The sequence below is a fragment of the Mus musculus genome, chromosome 4 (assembly GCF_000001635.26).
Source record: "Mus musculus strain C57BL/6J chromosome 4, GRCm38.p6 C57BL/6J".
NCBI classification, from domain to species: Eukaryota; Metazoa; Chordata; class Mammalia; order Rodentia; family Muridae; genus Mus; species Mus musculus.
In genome coordinates, this window is record NC_000070.6 from 148,098,131 (window position 1) to 148,121,517 (window position 23,387).

Genomic DNA, 23,387 nt, shown 5'->3' on the forward strand with positions numbered 1-23,387 from the left:
CCAGACCCTGCCAGGAGTGGCAGGGCTTTGTTCTGCACCACACTGAAGCAGGTGGCTGCTGCAGCTGCTGCTAGCCAGCCTGCTATGACCAGCCTCCCAGTCTCTGGGAAGCCCACCTGGATATCCAAATATGAGGACCTATGGGTGAGGTGTGGGTGAGGGAGGGAGGGACATGTTTGCCTTGCTCATTCAGAGCAGACCTCAGTCAAACATGTGGAGCCAATAAACAGGAAAGGACAAGAGAAATAGGGTCCCCTCTCCCTGCCAGCCAGACGAACTATCTCCTGGAAGAACAGGGACAAGAAATGGCTTAGCAACTGTCACCTCTTTATTTACAGCTTGGAGAATCCATGCAAGGAGGCATTATAAATCAAGGCATGACACCCCTTCCCCTGATGCTCCCACGTTCCAAGGTGGAAGAGCTACAGCCCTCCAAGGAATTATTCAAGACTCCAAAAGTCCAACCATAGAGGCTCTGGGCCTAGGAGCCCACCTGGCGTCCTCTAAAATGTTAGTTTATTTTTTTATTTCCTGTACATTGATGTTTTGCCTGCATTATGTCTGGGTGAGGGTGTCAGATCTTGAAGTTATAGGTAGCTGTGAGACTACCTGGGATTGAACATGGGTCCCCTGGGAGAGCATTCAGTGTTCCTAACCACTGGGCCCCACTTGTGTCCTCTAAGCAGAGCCAACAGCCCAGAAGGCAGGCTCTGGGTGTTAAGTTTGCCCTTGCTGATAGTTGCCAGGAAGCAGACCTCAGAGTTGCCAAGCCACAGCGAATGCAATAGTGCTGAACTGTCCAAACGACTGTCCCCGGCCCCCAGCATCTGTCCTCCATCTGTATCCTGGACCTGTGACACCCAACCCATCACACCCAAGAGCAACCTGGAGATTGTATTAGAAGCCAGATGCTGGGAGTGGGGAAGGGGACACCCTTGTGACTGTGCTTCAGTAGGTAAGGGGTAGAACCCGCATTCCTGGCAGCCAGGGCTCCTGATCTTTTGCTTTTTAAACATGTTTCTTGCAGGTTATGTAGATGGTCTTATTGGTACCTGCAGATGTAGACTAGGGAAAGTTGAAGGGAGGCTCTGTGATTCTACCAGATGACTTGGCAACAAGAGGAGGCTTGGCCATGGATCTGTCCCATGTCTGCTCTTCCTTGAGATTTGGAAACCTCATTCCCTGCAGTATAAACACCTTGTTCTGTACGCAGCCGGCTTAACCTGGCCTCCCATTTTCTGTGTCTTCACAACTGCCGTGGCCTACAGTAATCACATACTCCCTGTGGCCTGTGAGCATGAAGGCTGTCATGGAGGGCCAGAATTAATGGAGTCCAGACCCAAGACCCCTCAAAAGGGAGCCTCGGCTGTTGGCCTCTCCAGACTCCACTTTTCTGGCACCCAGGACTCCTGGTTCCTTAGTTTCTAAACATGGTCCTTGTAGGCTCCATAGGTTCACTGTAGGCAGTGGTAGGAGGAGCCTGGAGAGGACCCGAGGAGGCTTGGAGAAGGACTCAATGAAGCTCCTTAGCAGGAGAAGGGGTGAGGTCTTGGAACTCGACCTCCTCAAAGGGCAGGCAAAGCTGTCATTTTCCTTTGAAGTTTGAGTCTCAGGTCACAGGACCCTCAGCCCTTTTCCACCAACTGTGAGAACAACCCCTTTGCATCATCAGACAAAACCCAGACAAATAGTCCCTGTCTGGGGACAATGGAGATCTGTCAGAGTGTTCTTGAGGCATCAGCTCAGGTGGCCTGTCTAGGCAGCTATTAACCTCTCCTCATCCTGCTCAGTCCTCCACCAGGACCCCCTTTTACACACACACAAACCTGATCCTGCATAGCCACAAGCTCTTCCAGCCCTGCCTCAGCCGGGAATCCAAATGTGTCCCCAGCAAAGTGGCTTTGCTCTGTGCCGTACACTTTGGTTTTTGTTGTTGTTAGTTTGGTTTTTGTTTTGTTGTTTTGTTTTTTGAGGCAGGATCTCTCTACATAGCCCTGGCTGTCCCGGAACTCTCTATGTAGACCAGCCGTGCTTTGAACTCACAGAGATTCACCTACCTCTGCCACCCGAGTGCTGGGATTAATGCACTTTGGAGAAACCAGAGAAAGAGAAAGCATCCTGAACTGTGCCTGGAGATGCACACCTTTAATCCCAGGACAGGAAAGGCAGAGGCAGAGGCAGGCAGATCCCTGTGAGTCCCAGGCCAAGCCAAGCTGGTCTACGTTATGAATTTCAGATCAGCTAGGACTGTGTAGTGAGACATCAATTTTTAGAAAAATCACTAGCTATATGATGGATCACTGTGGAAGAAAAGGCCCGTTGACGTTTGTTAGCTGGCACTCTAGGTGTGTGTGCATGTGCGCGTGTGTGCGTGTGTGCGTGCGTGCGTGTGTGTGTGTGTGTGTGTGTGTGTGTGTGTGTGTGTTATGGGCCAGACACTGTACTAAACACCTGGTAAGAACCAGACATGAAAAGTCAAGGGACAGAGACCTTAAGTAACTTCCCTAAGGTCAGCAAAGTGAGTTGGAAGAACAGGCTCTTTACTGCAGCAGGTGAGAAGACAGGGGACCAAGGCAGCTCCCTGGGGGAGCTTTGGAGACTTTGAAGCCCAGACCAAGTTAGCACGTAACTCAGTAGTCGAGCACTTGCCTGGACCGTGCAAGGCTCTGGTACTACAAAAAAGGAAAAGAAATCTGTATTAGGACTTGCTTTCCCACCTTGGCCTTGATCCTTCCGACTCCTGGCCCCGCCCCCACCCCGCCCACTCCCCAGGCCTATCAGACCCAGCTTGGAAAGAAGAACAAGCATATTTGATTTCTTCTCGATCTGCCAGCTTTCCTTGGAGCCTGACCCTGGACCAGACTGGTTATCCCAAAGCAGTAAACAGCCCTGGCATCCCACGGGTGAGGTCCAGGCTGGGGAGGGCTTGTCCTGGGAAGGCTTTTGTCCTTCGCAAAAGTTGATCAGGACGGAGATGCCAGGCGCAGGGATCTCAGATCCGCTGAGACATGTCCTGAGTAGTGCCGGTAAGCGTGGGCTTGTCGTCACGGTTCTAGCCTGTAGGGGTGCTTCACGCTGTACCCCAGACTCAGAGGTGGCCCCACTTTCCAAGGGGGCATCGCTGCTGATGTGAAGGATGGAGTGTCAGGGATGGAGGGTGAGAGTCATTACACAGTATGTCTGGCGAGCATGTGGGGACGTGTGTGCATGCCTTTGCAGCAGAGCAGAGACTGAGGACCACTGAGGAGGGAGTGACGTGGCGTCTCAGGACTGGATGATCTGGGCTATGGATAAGCATAGGAGCAGAGCAACGTTACTGTTTCTCCTATTCATGATGATGATTAGCACCTGTCACATGCAAGGACCCAGCCATGGGGATTATTCTTCACTTGAAAACAGGTGCCCTGTGTAGGAGCTGAGGGAAAGAAGTGGGAGGAGGGGGAAACGGAATGGGAGCAAGCCCAGGGCCTCGCGCAGGTGAGGCAAACAGCTTACTTTGTTTTGCTTGAGATGCAGTCTGCTGTGGTCTGGCCTCACACTCACTAATCAGAAGAAGTCCAGCCTGGGCAGGATTCATGCATTCCAGGCAAGCATGTTACAAACGTAGCCACATCCCCAGCCCTAATGTCTTGTTTTTAAGGAAGATACACCTGCCAAATATGCTGACCCATGCCTATAATTCCAGCATTTGGAAGACTGAGGCAGGAGGATTGTCTGAGTTGCCAGCTTGGCCAAAGAGTGAGACTCAGTCCATCAAAAAAGACATAAGTCTCTCTTGGGAAAAGCCTGAGAACAGGTCAAGTCTAGTCTCTGTGGCCAAAACTGGAGGATCATGGATGACGTGGGACTCTGAACGTGGGATCGCGCACCTCAGGTGCGGGTCAGTGGTCTCTTACCACGGTCTCTGTGGAAATTCAGTAAAAATACATGTGGCGCTTGGCGTTTGCCTGCGACATAGCATTCCAGATCCAGGACTGTCAGTTGTCCCCTCTCTTTCCAACCCTTTTCAGTCAAGGAAGCCTCTTGTTTTCGCCAATTGAAACTGCTGCAATGCTGGTGTCGAGCAGAAGAGGGTGCGCTACACAAAGCCACCGCCGAGTCGAGCAGAATCAGGGAGCAGGTGGGGGTCCCACCCCGGACTGCGGGCGGGCGGGCTCTGGCGCACTGCTCTCTGCTAAACCGCTCTCCAGCTTGTGGTTGAGTGTACTGGGCGTACACCTGCTGCCTCAGCCATTGGTTCCCTACTCAGCCCAAGCTGAGCTAGTTACTAACACGGTCCTGTTTGTCCTAAACCTCCCTGGCTCAGACCCCGGGCCGGTGGGGAGGCACCACTAGGGCACTAGATGTTGATGAAAGATCCCTGGTCCCCGTTGGCTGTCTCCGGTTCCACGCAGCGCCCCTTCCTCCGAGTGACCCTGCGGTTCCGGTGGAATTTGGCATAGCAACGCAGCCCTGAGTGGAAGAAGGCAAGGAAGTCAGAACCGAGGGTGACAGTCTCCTCTTTTTTCTTCCCCTCCAGCCTTCCCAGGCTTCTCATCCAACAGCCCCCATACACACGAGCCTGAAAAGACTTAAGAAACTGGGCTGGTCACACAGGCCTGTACAGTATCCTAACACTAAGGAGGCTGAAGCAGCAGGTTTGAATCTAGCCTGAGGCTGACCAGGACTACATAGCAGACTCAAAGCAAAACAAAAACAAAACTTAAATGTTGAATGTGGGGCTTGTGGATATTAAGAGCACACTCATCGCTGAACTACACACAACCTCATAAATTTAGGTGGAAAAAGTTGAGCATAGTGGCCCATTCTTTAGTCCCAGCATTTGGGAGGCAGAGGCAGATGGATCACTGATTCTGAGGCCAGCCTGGTGTACAGAGTAAGTTCCAGGCTAGCCAACTATACAGTGAAACCCTGTCTCAAAAAAAAAAAATCCAAAAGATTAAACGAACAAATGAAAGACTGAAGCTGTAGGCCAGGTATAGAGTACTTGCTTAGAAAGCCCTAGGCCCAGGAATCAAGAGATAAAATCTCTCACCATATGGGGAGATGGCCTAGGCAGTAAACTGATTGCCCTGCCAACATTAGGGACCCATGTTCAGATCCCAAGAACTCCTGTAAAAAGCCAGACTCTGTAGTGCATCTGCAAGGGACTACAAAGCTTCTACGGCAAGATGGGATTGCTTGGCCAGACAGCACCCACAGCCAGGCGGTGGTGGTGCACACCTTTAATCCAAGGCAGGCAGATCTCTGAGTTCAAGGCCAGCCTGGTGTACAGAGTGAGTTCCAAGATAGCCAGGGCTACACAGAGAAACCCTGTCTTCGGGGAAGAACAAGCAAACAAAAACAAACAAACAGGGGGCTGGTGAGATGGCTCAGTGGTTAAGAGTGCCGACTGCTCTTCTGAAGGTCCTGAGTTCAAATCCCAGCAACCACATGGTGGCTCACAACCATCCGTAATGAAATCTGATGCCCTCTTCTGGAGTATCTGAGGACAGCTACAGTGTACTTACATATAATAAATAAATCTTTAAAAAAACAAACAAACAAACAAACAAACAAAAAAAGGCATACATAGCAGCAAACGAGTGACCCTGTCTCTAGCAAGGTAGAAGGCAGGGGCTGACACGTAGGATTGTCCTCTGTCTCCACACATGAGCCTGGCACATGCACCTCTACACTCGTATACAAACACACACATACATCACACACAAATACCTCAAACACACACCACACAGGCTCATCCGTCATACACACAAACACATGATGTCACCTAATTAAGTGTGAACCTGCTGACACCAGTGGGTAGGTATCTTGCCCGTGGCTCTGTTTATCGGGGCTTTAGTCTACCTGAGATGTGAGTAGATATTTTTTTTTTTTCATTTAAGATCATAGTAGGTCCCATCCCCCTGATAACATGAAAGGAGATGTTCTCTGTGGCCCAAGAAACCCCTGCATTTCAGGGTCAGAATGACCTCAGAGTGAGAGGATACCTCTGTTTCAAGCTGGAGGGCAAAGGGGCTGCTGGGAAGTTTGTGATTGGAAGGCTAGAATTTGTTACGGTTTGAAGACAAGGTCTCATGTAACCCAGGCTGGCCTTCCACTTGCTTTGTAGCTGAGGATAGCCTTGGCCCTCATGATCCTCTTATGTCCATCTCTAAGGCACTGAGATCACAGGAGTGCTCCACCAAGCTTAGTTTTATGTGGTGCTGAGTGAGTGACCCAATTCTTTCTGCAGCTAGACAAGCGCTCTGCTAGCTAAGCCAGATCCCCAGCCCCAAGGCCCAGCACTTGGCCAAAGTGACAGTAGAGGGCCAGTTGTAGAAGCAGGAATGTTAGGCGGTGACAGAAGCCATTAGGAGCTTCCAGACTCTGCTGGCCTGGCCTGCTCTGGTCCCTCTCAGGTCCTTCCTGAGTGGCATCTTGGGTGAACCCCCTTACTTTCTGGCCATGTTTAATGTTTAATGAGCTATCCAAATCATAGCTTCCACTCTCCCCTTTGTTCCTGGAATCTGAGTCTCCAGGAAGAAGTAGGAATTTGGGTGAAACTAATCAGTACAGGAAGACACAATTAGGCTCTGGATGCAGACACCTGGAGGATCCCTAGAAAGCAAGCAGTGTGAGCAGCTTGCCATCTGAGGCCCACAGGAGGAGGCTTTCCCCGTGAGAGCCTCCCACAGCCCCCTTACCAGGCCAACACCAAGGCCTCAGTGGCTCACCTATATACTGTGCCCCTGTCTGCCGCTCTGCGAAGTGGCCGGTGCTCTGGACACAGGCAACAGCATCTTACATCTTTTCACTCGTCCAGCCTATTCCCTGTCCTCAACTGTCCCCAGTTCTGCAATCAGAGATAGCTTTTGGGGGGGGGGGGACACAGGGTCTCATGCCTCCAAGGCTGGCCGACTGAGAATGGAGTTTGATATCCCAACCACTCCCAACCGTTCTTCTACCTCCCAAGCTTAGATTGTACGTACACCAAATTTTCACCAGCAACAGAACTCAGGGCCTAGGGTATGCTAGGTAAGCTATAGTGAGCCTTGTCACTATACCTAGCTTACCAGAGCTATCTTTTAAACACAGCGGCTAGACCATGTGACTTCTCTGTATAAGTGTGGGCATTACTTCCGATCACTAATCAAACAAAATCTAAACAAGGGCAACACAGTGTGGCTCTTCTGGAAACTTCCTTTATCCTTCTTCTCTACCTACTAACCTTCTAGGAAAAAGCAGCCTTTACAGACCTTATGACATTCCAAGGACCTTTCTTTTCTCTTTTTCTTTTTGGGGGTGGGTGTAGTGTAGTTGGGATGGACACAGGGCCCTCTATAGCCTAGGCTGCCCTGGGTGATATTCCATAGCTGGTTGAAGATGACCTTGAAGCTATGAGTCTCCTGTCTCTACGTCTGGATGCTGAGATCACAGGCCTGTGCCACCGTGCCTGGCTCCAGGGACAGCTTATCTATGGATTTGTTTTCTTGTTATCTCACTTCACTGGAATGGACCTCAGGAATGGAGATGGCACGGGGCTCTTCTGAGGCTGTGAACTAGACTTGGAGCGGGGCTCAGGTTCACAGACCAGCTGGGGAAGGGTTGTGCTCTCAGAGCCTGGAATGCAGGCTGAATTTGGTTGGCTTGTCCATTCTGATACCTTGTATTTAAAAGGGTGCTTATCTCTCAGAGCTGCGTGCCGAAATAAATACTGTATAAATAAATAAAGATCCGATTGAAACAGGGGAAGCCTGTGGCAGTGACAGCCCCATTCAGGATGGCCACGTTGGTCTTTAATGAATCTCACTGGTGGGAACCAGGTACTCAATGATACTATGGCTACTTTTGTGTCAGTCTGAAGATTCTCCGAAGATGCAATTAGAATTATTTTTCCACTTATTTCCTTCATCCTTCTCTATTTAAAAATTTTCTTTAAGATTTATTTTGAAGTCAGCCAGCGACAGCACATACCTTTAATCCCAGCACTCAGGAGGCAGAGGGAAAAGGATCTCTGTTAGTTCAAGGCTAGCCTGGTCTACAAAGCAAACCCAGACCAGCCTGGGCTATTATACCATAAAACCCTGTCTCAGACAAACAAACAAACAAAGATTTATTTTGAGTTTGATTGTTTTGTCTGCTTGTATGTATGCGTACCAACATAATTGTTTGGTGTCTGAAGGTCAGAAGAGGACACTAGATCCCCTGGAACTGGAGTGTTGGATGGTAGTGAGCTGCTATATTGCTGTGAGGAACTGAACCTGGGTCCTCTGCAACAGCAGCAAGGGCTCTTAATCACGGAGCCATCTCCCCATCCCTGGCTCTGCCTTTCATATGGGTAGGGGATTGAACTCGAGGCCTTCCAAGAAAGAGCTCTACCACTGAACTACACCTTCAGCAATTTATGTATTCATTTAGAAACTGGATCTTAATATGTATACCAGGCTGGCCTTGAACACAGAGATCCACCTGCCTCTGACGCCTGAGAGATTTTATCTCCAAATTTTTTTTTTTCCTGAAGCAGAGTTATGCTAAGTTGCAGAGGAAGGCTTCAAACTCGTTATCCTCCTGCCTCAGTCTGAATTACAGATCAATGGCATCATTGCTTTCTCTCTCTCTCTCTCTCTCTCTCTCTCTCTCTCTCTCTCTCTCTCTCTCTCTCTCTCTCCTCTCCCTCTTTCCCTCTCCCCTTTCTTCCTTTTTTGGTTCATTTTCATTTATTTTTGTTTATTGATGTGCGTCTGTGTGTGCACTGTGCAGGTGAAGGGCAAAAGACAACTTTGCTTGGCTCTCTCCTTCCACCTTTATACAGATTCCAGGCATTGAATACAGGTCATCAGGCTGGCAGGGCAAGCCCTTTACATGCCCAACCAATTGCTAGTCCTAGTTTGTTTTTTTCCAAGCCAGGTGTCACTGTGCATCCTATGCTGGACTCAAACTTATGATGTCGCCCTTCAGACTCTCAAGTGCTGGCGGTTGCAAGTGTTATACCGACATAGCCAATTTTTCTCTTCCTTTTCATTTCTTTCCCTTTCCCTCTTTCCCTCTCTCCTCCTTGATCCTTTCTTTCTACCTGTGATAGTAACAAGAAGAAGGAAGAGAAGAAGGAAGGAGAAAGAGAGAGCCAGCAATGGTGGCATAGACCTGTAATCTAGCTGCTTGAGGAGCTGAAGCAGGAGGATCATGACTTTGAGAACGGTCTATGCAATTTAGCATAGCTCTGCCTTAGAACATTTCCAGGAAAGAAAGAACTCAGCGTAGAGCAGGCACCAACAGGCACATGTGCGCGGTGGGCACACGCTTCCTCTCAAGGCTGGTGCTCAGGGCAGTTAAAGGAATAACCCAGCGAGCCTCTCCCAGTGACTGCTTGGAAACCCACCCAGCTCCAGCCTCCCCACTATCTCACCTGGAAAGCCTCCTATCTAGAATTCTACTGAGAAGCGCCAGCCTTCTCAGGTTGGATCTTATTTAAAGAACTATGTTTTTGTCTCCTCCCTTCTCCCCGTCCTGATCCCGAGCGATCGTGCCAGCTTGGATTTCAAGAGGTGAGAAATACAAATCTGGGAGCCGGTGCCAGGGATGGAAGCACACGGAGCTGACAGATTGGAAGACCCCAGCGAAGCTGTTCCTACTGGAGCTTTCAGTTCCCAGGGGGTTCTCCTACCCACTCCCTTTTCCGCAGCCCCTCCATCCACATCCACCCTCTGCCGGGGAAACCCCGTGCCCCACTCATTGCGGAGCTGGCTGGGACACAAAGGCTTCAAGGTTCTGGGAGCAGAGTCGGTGGGGGAGGGCTCTCCCCTTCCCAGGCTCCAGACTGACCTTCCATGCACATGCAGTCGTCGAAACATTTGTTGTTGAGGCCGCGGTTGTGGGGTGTGCAGAGATGTTCCCGGAGGTCACAGCAAGTTCCTGGCAACATAGCAAGCACATGTGGTCAGCCAAGCTGAGCGGCTCCTCCCTGCCTGCCGCCTGCCCTACAGAGTCCCACCGGACAGGAGATCCATCATATGTGTGGCAGGCCATGCCCTAGCAGGCCATCTGGTGTGCAAGGCTCTGGGCCGGGACCGCTGCTGGATGTCATGGATAAAGTCCCCAGAGACGGGTGGCAGAGACTTGAGCCTCCCCAGATGGGCCACTTGATTGATCATGGGAGGATCAAAGGTGGTGTGGGGTTTTACTTCCCAGGGATGGGGTTGTAACAGCTAGGGGTGCCAGAGGTAGAGTCTGCTGAGAGCTGCAAGGGGCCTCCGGGATCATGGACCAACAACATCCTCTTGGACAGATGGGGAAACTGAAGCCCTGGGCGTGGGGGTAGGTAGGGTTCAGGGCAAATCTAGGCAGGGCCGAGGCATCTCTTTGCCCATTACAAAGCTAGCTTCCAAGTTCTGTCCTGTTGGCCCTGACTTCAGCTTTTTCTTCACACTCAGGATGCAGACAGCCTGTCTGTGCTGTGTGTCTTCTGCAATGCCGAATGGCTTCTACTTTGCAGACTCTCCTACTGATGTGGTTGGTGCCTTGGAGATGGCTCCTTGGGTCTCTCCAGCTCCCTCTCGTCTCCCAAAGCACTCATTATTTAGTGGCAAGAAGGGACATGAGTCACTGGTCTCCTGCTGTGAGCAGTTTCAGGGGCCACCTTGGCTCATGTCCCAACCACCCCTTCCTCAGCAGCTTCAGGCAACCGCCAGCCAGCACCGGGGCCACCATTCTGCTCAGCACAGGGCTTTTCTGGCAGGATTTTCTCCACAGCTCCTGCAGAGCCAGCATGACATCAGACCCGAGGTTTTCCTGTCATCTTGTTTCCTCTCTTGCCTTTAATAAATATAACCACCAATGTCCTAGATAAGCACCCAAGACAGGGTCTGGCCTGGAACTCTCTCTGTACCCCCAAGACGACCTTGAACTCTTGATCTTCCTGCCTCCACCTCCCAAGTGCTCTGATGGTAGGCATTTCCCCTCCACAGCATCGAAGTCTATCCCAGTCTGCTCTGAAGAGGTCCTCTGGATGCCACAGGGCCATCAGTCCGGACTCTAATCAAACAGAAGGCCCCTTCCATTTATCCTGACCTGATAGGTAGAGCTGTTGAACAAGCAACAGTGTCACTTACACTGTCCCCAGAATGCCAGTTGGTGCCATGATGAGGAGACTGAATTAACCCCTGCGGGTGTTCAGAGGACAAGGTTAGGAGCAGGCCATCTGACTCAGGGCAGGGTGGGATATGGGTAAGAAGCTTAGGAACCAAGTTGGCCCAGGCTCGCTTGCCCTCCCCCTCCACCACCTCTTTCTGAGGTCATTCTGTGAGTCAGTGTATGGTAGTGACTCTCAGGAAATTGGTGGCCGCTGATAAGGACCCTCAGGAAAAACTGGTGGACACTGTAGCTTCTCCGTATTGCGAATAAAGGGCCACTACTCCCTGGCTTGCTCCCAAGCCCTGTCTCAATTACCTTACTGGTATTCCCTCCCAGCCTGGTGCCTCAAGGGTGGGTGTTGGGGGGGGGGGCAGAATACCTGGCAAGCAATCCTGGTGATGGTCACACGGATCCCCCTCAGCTGGCGAGGTCTCGTTACCATCACTGGTAAAATGACTCCAGTGTTTCTCTGGGGACAAGAAAATTTGTGATTAGATTAAGCACAAGACTTGGGTGTCATGGTGCCAGATGGCCACTCCCACGGTGCGACTTGGACGAGACCCTCTGCCTTTCTTTCTCTCTCTGCTTTTACTTTCTTCCCTAAAGAGACAAGGGGCCCGAGTAGCGTGCAGTGAGTGAGGGTTATGGCTTGTCCCAGTGAGTGTCAGGTCCAGCTTAGATCAATGGACTCCAGCCCACCTTTGGATACCTGTAGGTCATTCTGGTCTCAGCAAACGTCCTCCACCAATAGATGCTGGAGAAAGGAGTCTAAGTGTGGGGTGGGGTGGCAAAGTGGACATACCTTTCTTCTTTGCAGAAGGCCAGACCTCTGGCTTTAAGTCTTCATAATCCGTCCAGTCAAATAAGGCCATGTCCAGTGTGGGCATCACCTCCCCGTCAGACCTGGGCTGTGTCTGCAGAAGTCAAGGCAGGAGAGGGGACCTGGAGCCTTCGAAGTGAAGGGACTGGGAACCTGGGATCTCAAGGCCAGAGGCCAGAGGACAAGGCCACCTTGTTTTCTGCTTGGATCCTGGAATCCATGCTGAAGATGTCAAGATAGTGGCTAGAGAGGCTGTTCTGATTGCTCAGCATTTCTAAACACGTCAGGGAGGGAACCAGACGTGGCCCACTGCTCACTTCCCTGTCCCTTCCTCTGAAGAGTCCTGTAGAGACCATGCACAGCCTTCAATTCCACTCACAGCCCCCACCAATAGTCTGGAGACTACTGAGGACCAGATACTATGGCTGAGTGCTCATGTCCATGATCACTAGGGTTCAGCGAGGCACGGACCATAACTACCTGCTCATGGCCTCGGCGTTGGCCTGACTCTCAGGATGGCAAGATGAAGAAAGAGGACAAAGAATATCTACAGCCGTCTCCTGATACTCAGGAGATGTGGTCCAACCTGACAGCGATGCCTGGAAGAGCTAAAGCCTGTGTGTGTACTGTTTCCACACACATCTTTTTTTTTTTTTTGGTTTTTCGAGACAGGGTTTCTCCGTGTAGCCCTGGCTGTCCTGGAACTCACTTTGTAGATCAGTCTAGCCTTGAACTCAGAAATCTGCCTGCCTCTGCCTCCCGAGTGCTGTTCAGTTCCCAGCGCCCACGTCAGGTGGTTCACAAATGCCTGTAACTCCAGCTCCAGGAGATGTGGTACCTCAGGCCTCCAAAGGCACCTCTGCTCATGTGTGTATATCACCCTCCCCACAGACATACATAATTAAATAAAAACAATCAGTTTAAACAAGGCACAGCAAGAGATGAGCAAGAACTCACAAAACAGAGCGGCACAGCAGTGGCACTGCCTCTCTCTTTCTCTCCCTCTCCCTCCATTTCTTTCTTCCTTCCTTTCTGAAGAAGAATATCACAGAGCCCTGACTGGCCCCAAAGTCACTGTGTAGCCAAGGACAATCTCAGACTCCTGATCCTCCAGTCCCCACCTCCCGAATGCTGGGATAATTGTCACGTACCAGCTTGCCTATTTTATACAGTGCTGAGAATCAAACCTAGGGCTCCAGGCATGCTAAGGAAACATTTTACCATCAGAGCTACATATTGTAATATTGTATTCTCATCAATATACACATATGTATTCTATCTCATCAATATACATATATATATGATCCATTTCAATGGTATTACTTCATTTTGAAAGCAAAACAGTGTTTTAGTTTGTTTTGAGACAGGGTCCCACTTCATAGCCCAGTTGGCCGAGAGTTCCTGTTGTAGCCCAGGCTGGCCTCAATTCTGTGGTGATGCCACTGCCCCTGTCCTCTGTCTCCCAAGGGTTGGGATTGTAGATGTAAGACACCACATCTGGCACTGAAAGATTTTATTTTGAAAACAAAACAAAACTTTCTAAGCTATCGGCAAGAATGACCTGGTGAATGCCTGTCCCTTTCTTCTAGAATCACCAACCCCCAGATTTGTGCAATCCCCTCCCAACCCCCTGCTCCCCCTGTTTTCTTTCCACTTTCTTTTTCAGAGTTGGGGAGTAGATAAGTCAACCCCCCAACTGACTATGCCATTCTAGATCTGTTTTTTAAAATGATTTATTTATTTATTTATTTATTTATTTATTTATTTATTTATTTATTATATGAGTACACTGTCACTGTCTTCAGACACACCAGAAGAGGGCATCAGATCTCATTACAGATGGTTGTGAGCATTGCTGGGAATTGAACTCAGGACCCCTAGATGAGCAGTCAGTGCTCTTAACATCTGAGCCATCTCTTTAGTCCCTAGATCTGGGCTTTAAATCACCGTGGCTGCTTTCTGTACTCTTCCAGACTTTAAACGTCCTCCACAACAGTCCCACCTCTGTGTGTGCAGAGAACAGCATGCTGAGATGGAATTGGCTTCCTGGTTGTCCCCAGCCCGAGCCCCAACCATGTTGTCTGGGTGCTGGCAGCCCCTCTACAGACAGACTACCTGGTGGAGTCAGAGATTAACGGTGTTCACTACCACCCCGCTGTGCCTCAGTTTACCTAAGTGGAACAGGAGGTGAATCAATTCAAGCAGCTGGGCACACCTGTGAGGGACTTCTCCTGACTGGATGGTTGAAGCAGGAAGCCCCACCTCAAGTGTGGGCCACGCCTTCTTGAGGTAGCCTCCAAGAAAGGACAGGGAAGGAGGAAGCGTTTGCTTTTTTTGCCTGCTTGCCCTGACTCTCGCTGGCAAGTTCATCTATCCTGCTGCTGAGGCATTCCTTTGCTGGTCTTAGAACCTGCTCCTTCAGAATCCAACATAGCCCAAAATCCCCTGAGCTAGCCAGCCTTGGAGTCTTGCCTTTCCATCGGGAGACAGCTGCTTTTGGACTAGCCGGACCACAGCCTGTAAGCCACTCTAATAAATCCCTAGATATTTACATTCACACTATCACTCTGTTCATCTAGGGAACCCTGACAGGCAGCTTGCATGAGGCTTAAAGGCGTGTTCAGATTCAAGGCCTCGTGGGGCCCCTACCTGGGGCCGCAAGGACGTGACAGGCAGGATCCGGGACTCTTCTGTAGTAGGCGTGGCACCGTCTGTCATGGTCAGGAAGAACATGGTGGGGGCCAGGCTAGTGGAAGACTCCTCCATGGTACCCTCCAGCATCCGGTCTTCAGAGGGTTCCACCTTCTTCATGAGGGAGCTGGGGCCACGGATGGCAGCTCGGCCTGAGACAAGGCAAGCACAGGCTGACCCACCTGCTGTTCGGTGTCTACCTACAGGGCATCCTGTCTTCTCTGCTGTGCCACCCCACTGTGTACTGTGTAAGCCAAGGGCTGCTGGGCATCATGAGCCCTTGATCTACCCATCATCCTTGCTGTCTACCCTGCTAGAGACCTGTCATTGGGGAGGGGTCGGTGTGTGAACAGAGGATTCTCCACTAGAAGCTACATTCTAGTAAGTCTGGATTCAGGATGCCTGAGGTTGGCCAGTTACATAAAATCATAGAAGACTTCCTGGAGGAGGTGAGGTTTATGGAGGTTGAAGACACTGCTTGGGGAGAAGCCTTTGAGGTAGCTGGGAGGAGAGCCACTGCTTACACACACACACACGCACACGTACACACATACTCATGTACACATGCATGCACACGCATGTGCTTCTTGATATTGCACCTGGCATGCTGGGTCCCCAGTGAACCCCTCCATGATAATGACTTCATCTAACTTCCCCAGGGACTCTTGAGAAGTAGTTGCTGCTCTGCTCATGAACAGGGGAGGAGCCTGAGCCAGAGAGGTTAGGCAGTTTCGCCAAGGACAAACAGCTCGTGCCTGGCAGAGCGTGGATTTGAACCTCAGTCCTGAGTGCAAACCTGATGCTTTTAACTCCTGGGGCCATCTTGAAAGACACCTGGGTGTGGGATACTGACAGTGGCAGGGAACAACACAGGGTCAGCAGAGGGTCACAAGCAATGGGACCAGGACAGAGGCTGGAGGAGTTGCAGAAATGAACCCCAGTCAATCTGAGGTTTCCCAAATGCTGATAAACTGGCCTGGCCTGGCCTGTGGACTTCACCTGCCCTCTGCCACCATGTCACCATCCCTCAGGACATCCCTGCCGTTTCACTGAAGCCATCACTTCGTGGAAACTATGGGCCCCATGTGAGTCCTCAAGGCATCAACATCTTCTAAACTGGCAGAGGGGATCTCGAGAATGGGAGGGCATGTGTTGCCACGTAGGGGTCTCAGTCGACCTGGCAGGGAGGCAGTTCCTGCCCTACTCCACTCCTGTTGCTATCCACAGGAGAAGCAGGCTGAGGCTGCTCCAGTTTCTTCTTAGAGAAATAATACCCTGTGAACCCCACCAACCCATCTGTGGCGTTGTTGTTCTGCCCCTACAGGCAGTCACAGGTGGCCTGTGCAGGCTCAGGGCCAGGTGAGGCTGGGCAGAGGCCCGCTGGCTGGTGAGTCTCAGGTTTGCTGGAGACTGTTCGTTTGGGCCTGGGTGACCGCAGGAGCACAGGGAATGGAGGCAGAGAGTGTGTTAAGGAAGGTTGAACACAGGCAGACATGGGACGGTGACTTCTCTCTCTCAGGACACTGAAGTTTATGTCTTTGATGCGCCCGAGGACCCAGGGCTTGGTCTTGGGGCTGGAGAGATGATGCAGCAGTTAAGAGACGTCCTGCTCTTGCAGAGGGCCTGAGTTCAATTCCTAGCACCCATGTCAGGCGGCTCACAACTTTGTTTAACTCCAGCTCCTGGGGGTCTGATGACTGTGGCCTCTGGTGGCACCCATACTCACATACACATACACCACCCCACCTCCACACACACATACACATAATTAAAAATAAAAATAAATCTTAAAAAAAAACAAAAACAAAGAAAAACTTGGCTCTCCAGCCAGTGGCTCTCCATGGAAACAGTAGGGCCCTCTGGGAGATGAGGCCTAGCAGAGGAAACTTGAGTCATCAGGGTGTCTTTGAAGGAGATATGGGGACCCAGATGTTCCTGCGCTGTCTCTTCCTTCCTCCCCCTTCTCCTCTCTCATCCCTCCTCTCTGTGTCTATCTGTCTTTCTCTCTCTTCCTCCTCCTTCTCTGGGCCGCTGGGCACCATGAGGTGTCAGTTCTAGGCTTCTTCTATGATGCTTTGTCTCACAACCAAGCAACTGCAGGCTGGACGTCCTGCATTCCCCATCCCAAGTCAACCTCTCTCCTGCTTTGTGCCGCATCTCCCAGTGATCGCCACACGGTGTCGCTGGTGTTCAGGGTTGGAGGATGCCGACTGGGGAGCCAAGGGTTTAGTAGCAGTTTCCCTAGGCTTTGTGAGCATCAGCTCCCTCTTGCACTAAGGTTGGGTGGCATCTTTGCAGCAGGACAAAGCGAGGCTTAGGAAGGGGACTCGCTCAAGGCACAAACTCGCTAGTAGCGGAGTCAGACACGGGTCTCAGCAGATCTGGCTTTAGAGCGCAAGCTCTCCACCCAGACTCTGCTCCAGAGCTCACTAAAGGATGTGCTAGGAGGAAGACTCCAGCCGTTCTGTCTGTACGCAGGGAAGCTGTGAGTAGGGTGGATTTAGGTCAGATGCAAGGTGACTGATTGCCTAAGGGAGCAGAACTTCTATGTCAGTTTCCTCTCTTTCACCCCTGTCTCTCTCCCAGGTCTCTCCCTTAGCCTTTCCCTGCCTGCCAGGCCACTCTGACTTCAGGAAGATGCCTCCCCTCTTCTGGGTACCCCTTCTGCCCTAGGTGGAGACCTCTGAATGGTCTCTTCGGGGCGCGGGGGCTTAACACGCAGACTTTACGACCACTTCCTGCTCTTGGCACTGGATTAGAGCCTTCTCCCGTGTAGTTCCCTCCTCCCCCCAGGTCTCCAGCTACCTCGGTGCAGTCGCAGACGGTCCCTGCGTCTCTTGTGTTCTCTGCCACGTTTCTTCACCCTCTCCCAAGCGGGAGACCGGGCCTCCTTCTCGGGGTAGGGCAAAGTCAGCCCCAGAAGCAGCTCCTTATTCTGCAGAAGGCCAGCAGGGGGCTGTCCGAGTGTCATCTGGGAAGCCTGCTTGGTAGCAGTGACCACAGCCCCCTCCTGGGCCCGGCTAGGCCTTCCTGGGCCCCTGTCTTTCTTCCCCAGGCCCCGACGGCCATGATGGCTTGCCTGGGACACCCACAGTGCAGAGCTGGGGAGGTGGGAGTGGGTCTCCGGCAGGTTCCGGGCAGAGGATCCAGATGCAAGGGTGCCTGCCGTGTGGAGCTCTGGAAACAGCAGGAGGATCAGGAACAGCGTGGGGACCCTGAGGACGGGGCACCCTGCCATTGGCTCTCCCTGAAAGAAAACCAGCATCATGAGTGCTGTACACAGCCCCCCCACCCCCCCACCCCCACACACATACACGACATCCCCTCCCAAGGCTCCATATCTGCATCCCATCATCCAAAATGCTTTCCCCTCGTGGGTGGAGGAGACTCGGCTCCCTGTACACATTTCTGATTTTAACTTTTAAAATGTTTTTTGGATTATATTCTTTAATATTTATTTATCTTATGGATATGAGCACACTGTAGCTGTACAGATGATTGTAAGCCTTTACGTGGTTGTTGGGAATTGAATTTTAGGAACTCTGCTCGCTCTGGCCCAAAGATTTATTTATTATTATACATAAGTACACTGTAGCTGTCTTCAGACACACCAGAAGAGGGCGTCAGATCTCATTACGGATGGTTGTGAGCCACCATGTGGTTGCTGGGATTTGAACTGAGGACCTTTGGAAGAGCAGTCAGTGCTCTTACCCACTGAGCCATCTCACCAGCCCCTGGACTGTTGTTGTTAATTGAGGTTTTATGTTGGTTTTGAGACAGTCTCGTGTAGCCCGTGTAGCCCGGAATAGCAGGAGGAGAACTGTTCCTCCCGCCTCCATCCCTCAAGCATCAGAATTGCAGGCATGAACCACCGTGCCCAGCTTCTTCCCTTTTGGGGGAAGATTAAAAAATTCATTCGCTTACATACATTTATTTGTTATGTATGGTGTGTGTGCATGCAGAAGTCAGTTCTCTCCGTGGGTCAAGTACCACACTCCAGCTTCACAGCAAATTCCTTTACCTATTTTTTTCTCTCTTTTTAAATTGTTAATGATGTCACGTAAATGCAATACCTGGGGAGGCCAGAAGAGGGCACTGGATCCCCTGGAGCTGGGTTCTGAGCAGCCTGATATGGATGGGTGCTGGGAACCAAATTCAGGTCTTTTACAAGAGCGTCAAACAACAAGCACTCTTAACCTAAGAGAACCATCTCTCCAGCTTCTGTTCCCCTCCTTGAGACAAGGTCTTTCTGTGTGGACCTAGAACTTGTTATATAGGCAAGGCTGGTCTCAAACTCACAGAGATTCACCTTCCTCTGCCTCCTGAGTACTGGGATTGAAGGAATACAGCACCACATCTGGCTCTTTCTTTCTTTCTTTCTTTCTTTCTTTCTTTCTTTCTTTCTTTCTTTCTTTCTGTCTGTCTGTCTGTCTGTCTGTCTGTCTGTCTTTCTTTCTTCCTTTAAACCATATTATTATTATTATTATTATTATTATTATTATTATTATTATTTTGAGACAGGATCATGCCGGCCTTGAATTCATGCTGCTCCATCTGCTTCAGGATCCTGCATGCTGGGATGATAGGTGTGAATCACCAAGTGCTGCTGCGGTCATTTCAACATGTCAAAACGGGGTGATGTGAACGATTTCTGATAGGAGGAGGCCAAGAGAGCAGGTGGGCACACCCACACCACGATTCAGAGTTCGGTTCCTCCACAAAGGATAGTCCTTACAGGGCTGGGAAGATGGCTCAGTGGTTAAGGACACTTGCTGCTTTGTTCTCAGCACCCACATGGCCATTCACAACCATCTATAATTCCAGTTCTGAAGAGCTATCGCCCTCTTCTGGTCTCCTTGGGTACTGCATGCACACAGTGCCCAGACACACATGCAGGCAAAACAGCCATACACATAAAATAAAATAAAAATTTTAAATCACCTGAGGCTGAGGATCTTTGGCTTCCAGACTAGTCTAGATGTCCTTTCTCTGCCTTTGCCCTTAGCCAAGCCCTCTGAGACACAGCTGAGCTTCTTAGAGCCCAGAACATACCCCTTGCTGCTGAGATTTGACCTGTATCTCACATCCAGAAACTGGAGTGCTCTATTTCCTTAGCACCTCTCTATGGTGACTCCTGTCATTTCCCCCATATTCCTGATGTAGGAGACAGTTGCAGGATGGTGAGTTACACCTTATGAGCAAGTGTCTGCCCTCTGGGCCTCATGTGGCTGTCCAGAGTGGCTTAGCTCTGTCATTGTCCCTATTATCCACTCTCCCCACCTTTGATAGAATCTCATGGTGCCCAGGTTGGAACCCATTATATAATGAAAGGAGACTTGGAATCTCTGCTTCTCTTGCCTGCCTGCCTCTGCCTCTATAGTGCTAGGATGACAAGCATGCATCTGTTTGTCAGTTCCCATGAGCTTTGAGAGTCTCCAGAGGTTCCGGCATTGTCCCATGGAGCTGAGGGCTTTGGGAATGGCTGTGCAGAAATGACTCTGACCATCCCCCCTCTGCCACATACACACAGAGTAGAGCAAGCCAACCTGTTCTCGTACCCATCTTAGGCAAAGCAGAGCCTCTTGGAGATTCAGTGCCCAAGCATGAGGCTGAGCCCAGTGGGTCCAGAGGACTGTTTCAGAGGGCCTGGATGTAGCGGGTGGATGGGACATGTCTGCCAGTCCCTGAGGACCCTCCTGCCTGTAGCAATCGTATCCACCCCAGCTTCACTGCCCTGGCCAGGCTCATACCAGGTCAGCTGGCTGATTGAATTTTTATGGCACAGGATTCCATTAGGGTCCCCAAGGTGCTGATACCACCATTTCTTTGTGATTTGTGGCTTTATAATTAGGTCTGGAAGATTCCCTGGTTCCCAGCATCCCTCACTCTAGCTGGCCCAGCTTCTGAAGCCCTCAGGACCACCTCAGTCAGGCTGGTCTTTAACAACTGGAAGCAGGGGCTGCCATGCCCAGCCTTGGAGTCACCACCTCGCTGACCCACAAGGCTAAGAAAGAACCACATTTCTCTCCACGCTCCTCTTCACCTGGGGCCCTGGGCTCCTCTCAGAGCCACTGACTAGATGAATGTCACCAGATCTCCTGGCTTCCTGTTTCCTCTGCTATCTTGAGATCAAGACCTGAGGTGCTTTGAAGCCAGCTTGCTGTCCCCATGGAGTCACAAAGTCAGTGACCCTCAGAGCTTCCCTATCAGCCTGGGTGTGGTCTTGGAGAACAGCTCTTCCCTTGCAGAATCAAGTGAGAAAGCCCATCCCCTGTCTCAGGATGCTTGATCACATTGTGAACCCTAAAATTAGAAACTGGAAAAAACTTTGTCATGGTGTGGCTAAGCCTAACACTCACCTTTAATCCAAAGAGCTTTCTGTAAACAGGAGTTAAATAAAGTCAACGATAGGTCAAGAGGAAGTGGACATAGGAAGTAGAAAAGGAGGGATATTGAGTTGAAGGTATTTAAGGCAGGTGGCATGGTAAGGAGAAAGAGCTTTTTCCTACTGGGAAATAGATGGAGTGGGGAAGTTAGTTGGGTGCGTTCTCTGCCTCTCTCAGCTAACAGGCTTTCACCACAGCAGCCAGCTCCTGAGTCTTCATTGATTTTTGTTTTAAAACAACATCCACCATCAAGGCTGGGAAGATAGTTTGATAGAGAGATTTCCTAGCATGTACAACACCCCCCCCCATGTTTGATCCTCAGCCCTGCATAGACTGGTGTGTAGTGGTGCACACCTGTAATCCCAGGACTCAGGTGGTAGAGACAGGAGGTTCAGGAGTTTGAGGCCATCCTTGGTTATGTAGGGAGTTGGTGGGGGAGGGGGCAGAGAAAGGGGAGAGAGAGAGAGAGCTCTTTTAAAGAGAAATTAATGGGGGCTAGCGAGATGGCTCAGCACTGACTGCTCTTCTGAAGGTCCTGAGTTCAAATCCCAACAACCACATGGTAGCTCACAACCACCTGTAATGAGATCTGACGCCCTCTGCTGGTGCGTCTGAAGACAGCTACAGTGTACTTATGTATAATAATAAATAAACCTTTGGACTGGAGCAAGCAGGGACTGAGGGAGCAGAGTTGACCGGCGCGAGCAGGGCTGACCTACCAGAGCAAGTGGGACTCACCGGCGCGAGCAGAGGTCCTAAAATTCAATTCCCAACAACCACATAAAGGTTCACAACCATCTGTACAGCTATAGTGTACTCATATACATAAAATAAATAAATACATCTTTTTAAAAAGAGAGAGAGAGAGATTAAAAAACAGGGCCTAAGAGATGGCTTAACAGGTAAAAGGGCCTGATGGCCTGAGTTCAACCCCTGTGATGCACATGTTGGAAGGAGAGAACTGATTTCTGCAAGTTGTTCTTTGACCTGTATTTGAGTACTATGTCCCCTGTCCCCTACCATCTCTCTCTCTCTCTCTCTCTCTCTCTCTCTCTCTCTCTCTCTCTCTCTCTCTCTCTCATACATACACACATACACACACACACTAAACAAATATAACACATTTTTTTTAAAAAAAGAAAAAGACAGGGCTGGGAGCATTTGTTGCTCTTACAGAGGATCGGGGCTCAGTTCCCAGCACACACACACACACACACACGGCACACACACACACACACACACACACACACACACACACGGCAGCTCATAAGACCAGTATCAGGGAGTGCCATGCACTTTTCTGACCTCCATGGGCGACTGTGTATGCATGATGTAGAAACATGATGTAGAAACATGCATGCAGACAAACACATAAATAAAAATTAAAGAGATAGAAAACAAATCTTAAAAAAAAAACAACAACAACAACCCAAACCCACCCATATATGAAAAGCTCCAGGCAAGCCACCCTCCTGTTCCCACTGGCAAGCATCCCGTTGTCACGTTCTGTGTGGTGTGGGCTCATCCGTTGCATGTGGGAACCCCGACTCAACAACGGTTTCCTGTTCCTTCCCTCCCTTTTCTCCGGATTAATCACACACACACACACACACACACACACACGCAGCCAGGCTGGGCAGAAGGCAGGACTTCAATGCACCATGCCAACACACCCACACGGACCCACCCTCTTCTCAGACCTTAACAGCCCCATCCTGCCCCTGTCCCTGAGCATAGTCGCCAGGACCTCCCACAATGACTTTCAACTACTAAAGACTGTTCATGGCTCCCTTATCTTCCCACTTAACCCATCTCTTCACTTTAACATTCGAAAGCTTTGTGTAACATAGGCCCAGCATACCCTTGGTGCCTTGCTTTCTCCCCTTCGAAGCCTGTGGGGACACTTCAGACACTCCCTCTTGCTTGGAACCATGTCTCCCCTCCACACCATCTTTCTTTGACAAACCCATCCGTTCCAAATGCCCCTTCCTTTGTAAGGCCTCAGTCAGCCCCACCTCAATAATTCGCCCAAGGTACTGAGTGTAATGTTCCCTTCCGCTGATGTTCCTCCTCCATTCTAGTGCTCCCCCAAGTGCTCCTCCTCCATACTGGTGCTCCCCCACGCATGATGATAGCTCTTCATGCTGGTATCTCCTAAGGGCGCCTAAGCCACCCTCAGCCCTGCAGGACATCTAGGATTCTGTATGCATAAGTACTGGTGACCAGGTTTGTGGATGTATGTAAATCTGGTGCGTGTGTGTGCATGCACGTGCATGTGTGTGCACAGGAGCTGGCAGACTTCACAGAGCCCCCTCTCCAAACTCCAGGGATTTGTAAGAATATCTTGGCATAGTCCAGCAGTCAGGATGCCAGCCTGG

General features: G+C 50.6%; 1 protein-coding gene across 2 annotated transcripts in view; it reads right to left on the minus strand.

The window, feature by feature from the left end:
• Positions 1–306: 306 nt before the first annotated feature.
• Draxin (dorsal inhibitory axon guidance protein) overlaps positions 307–23,387 on the minus strand; it is a 32,703-nt gene continuing 9,622 nt past the window's right edge. For both annotated transcript variants that reach the window (XM_006539170.4, NM_027426.3), the window contains exons 2-7: positions 17,429–17,870; positions 14,582–14,775; positions 11,915–12,026; positions 11,492–11,581; positions 9,805–9,894; positions 307–4,452 (exon numbers count right to left, since the gene is read on the minus strand). In XM_006539170.4, coding sequence (XP_006539233.1) covers positions 4,340–4,452; positions 9,805–9,894; positions 11,492–11,581; positions 11,915–12,026; positions 14,582–14,775; positions 17,429–17,870 — 1,041 coding nt within the window. In that variant the 3' untranslated portion in view covers positions 307–4,339. The remainder of the gene's footprint in view (positions 4,453–9,804; positions 9,895–11,491; positions 11,582–11,914; positions 12,027–14,581; positions 14,776–17,428; positions 17,871–23,387) is intronic.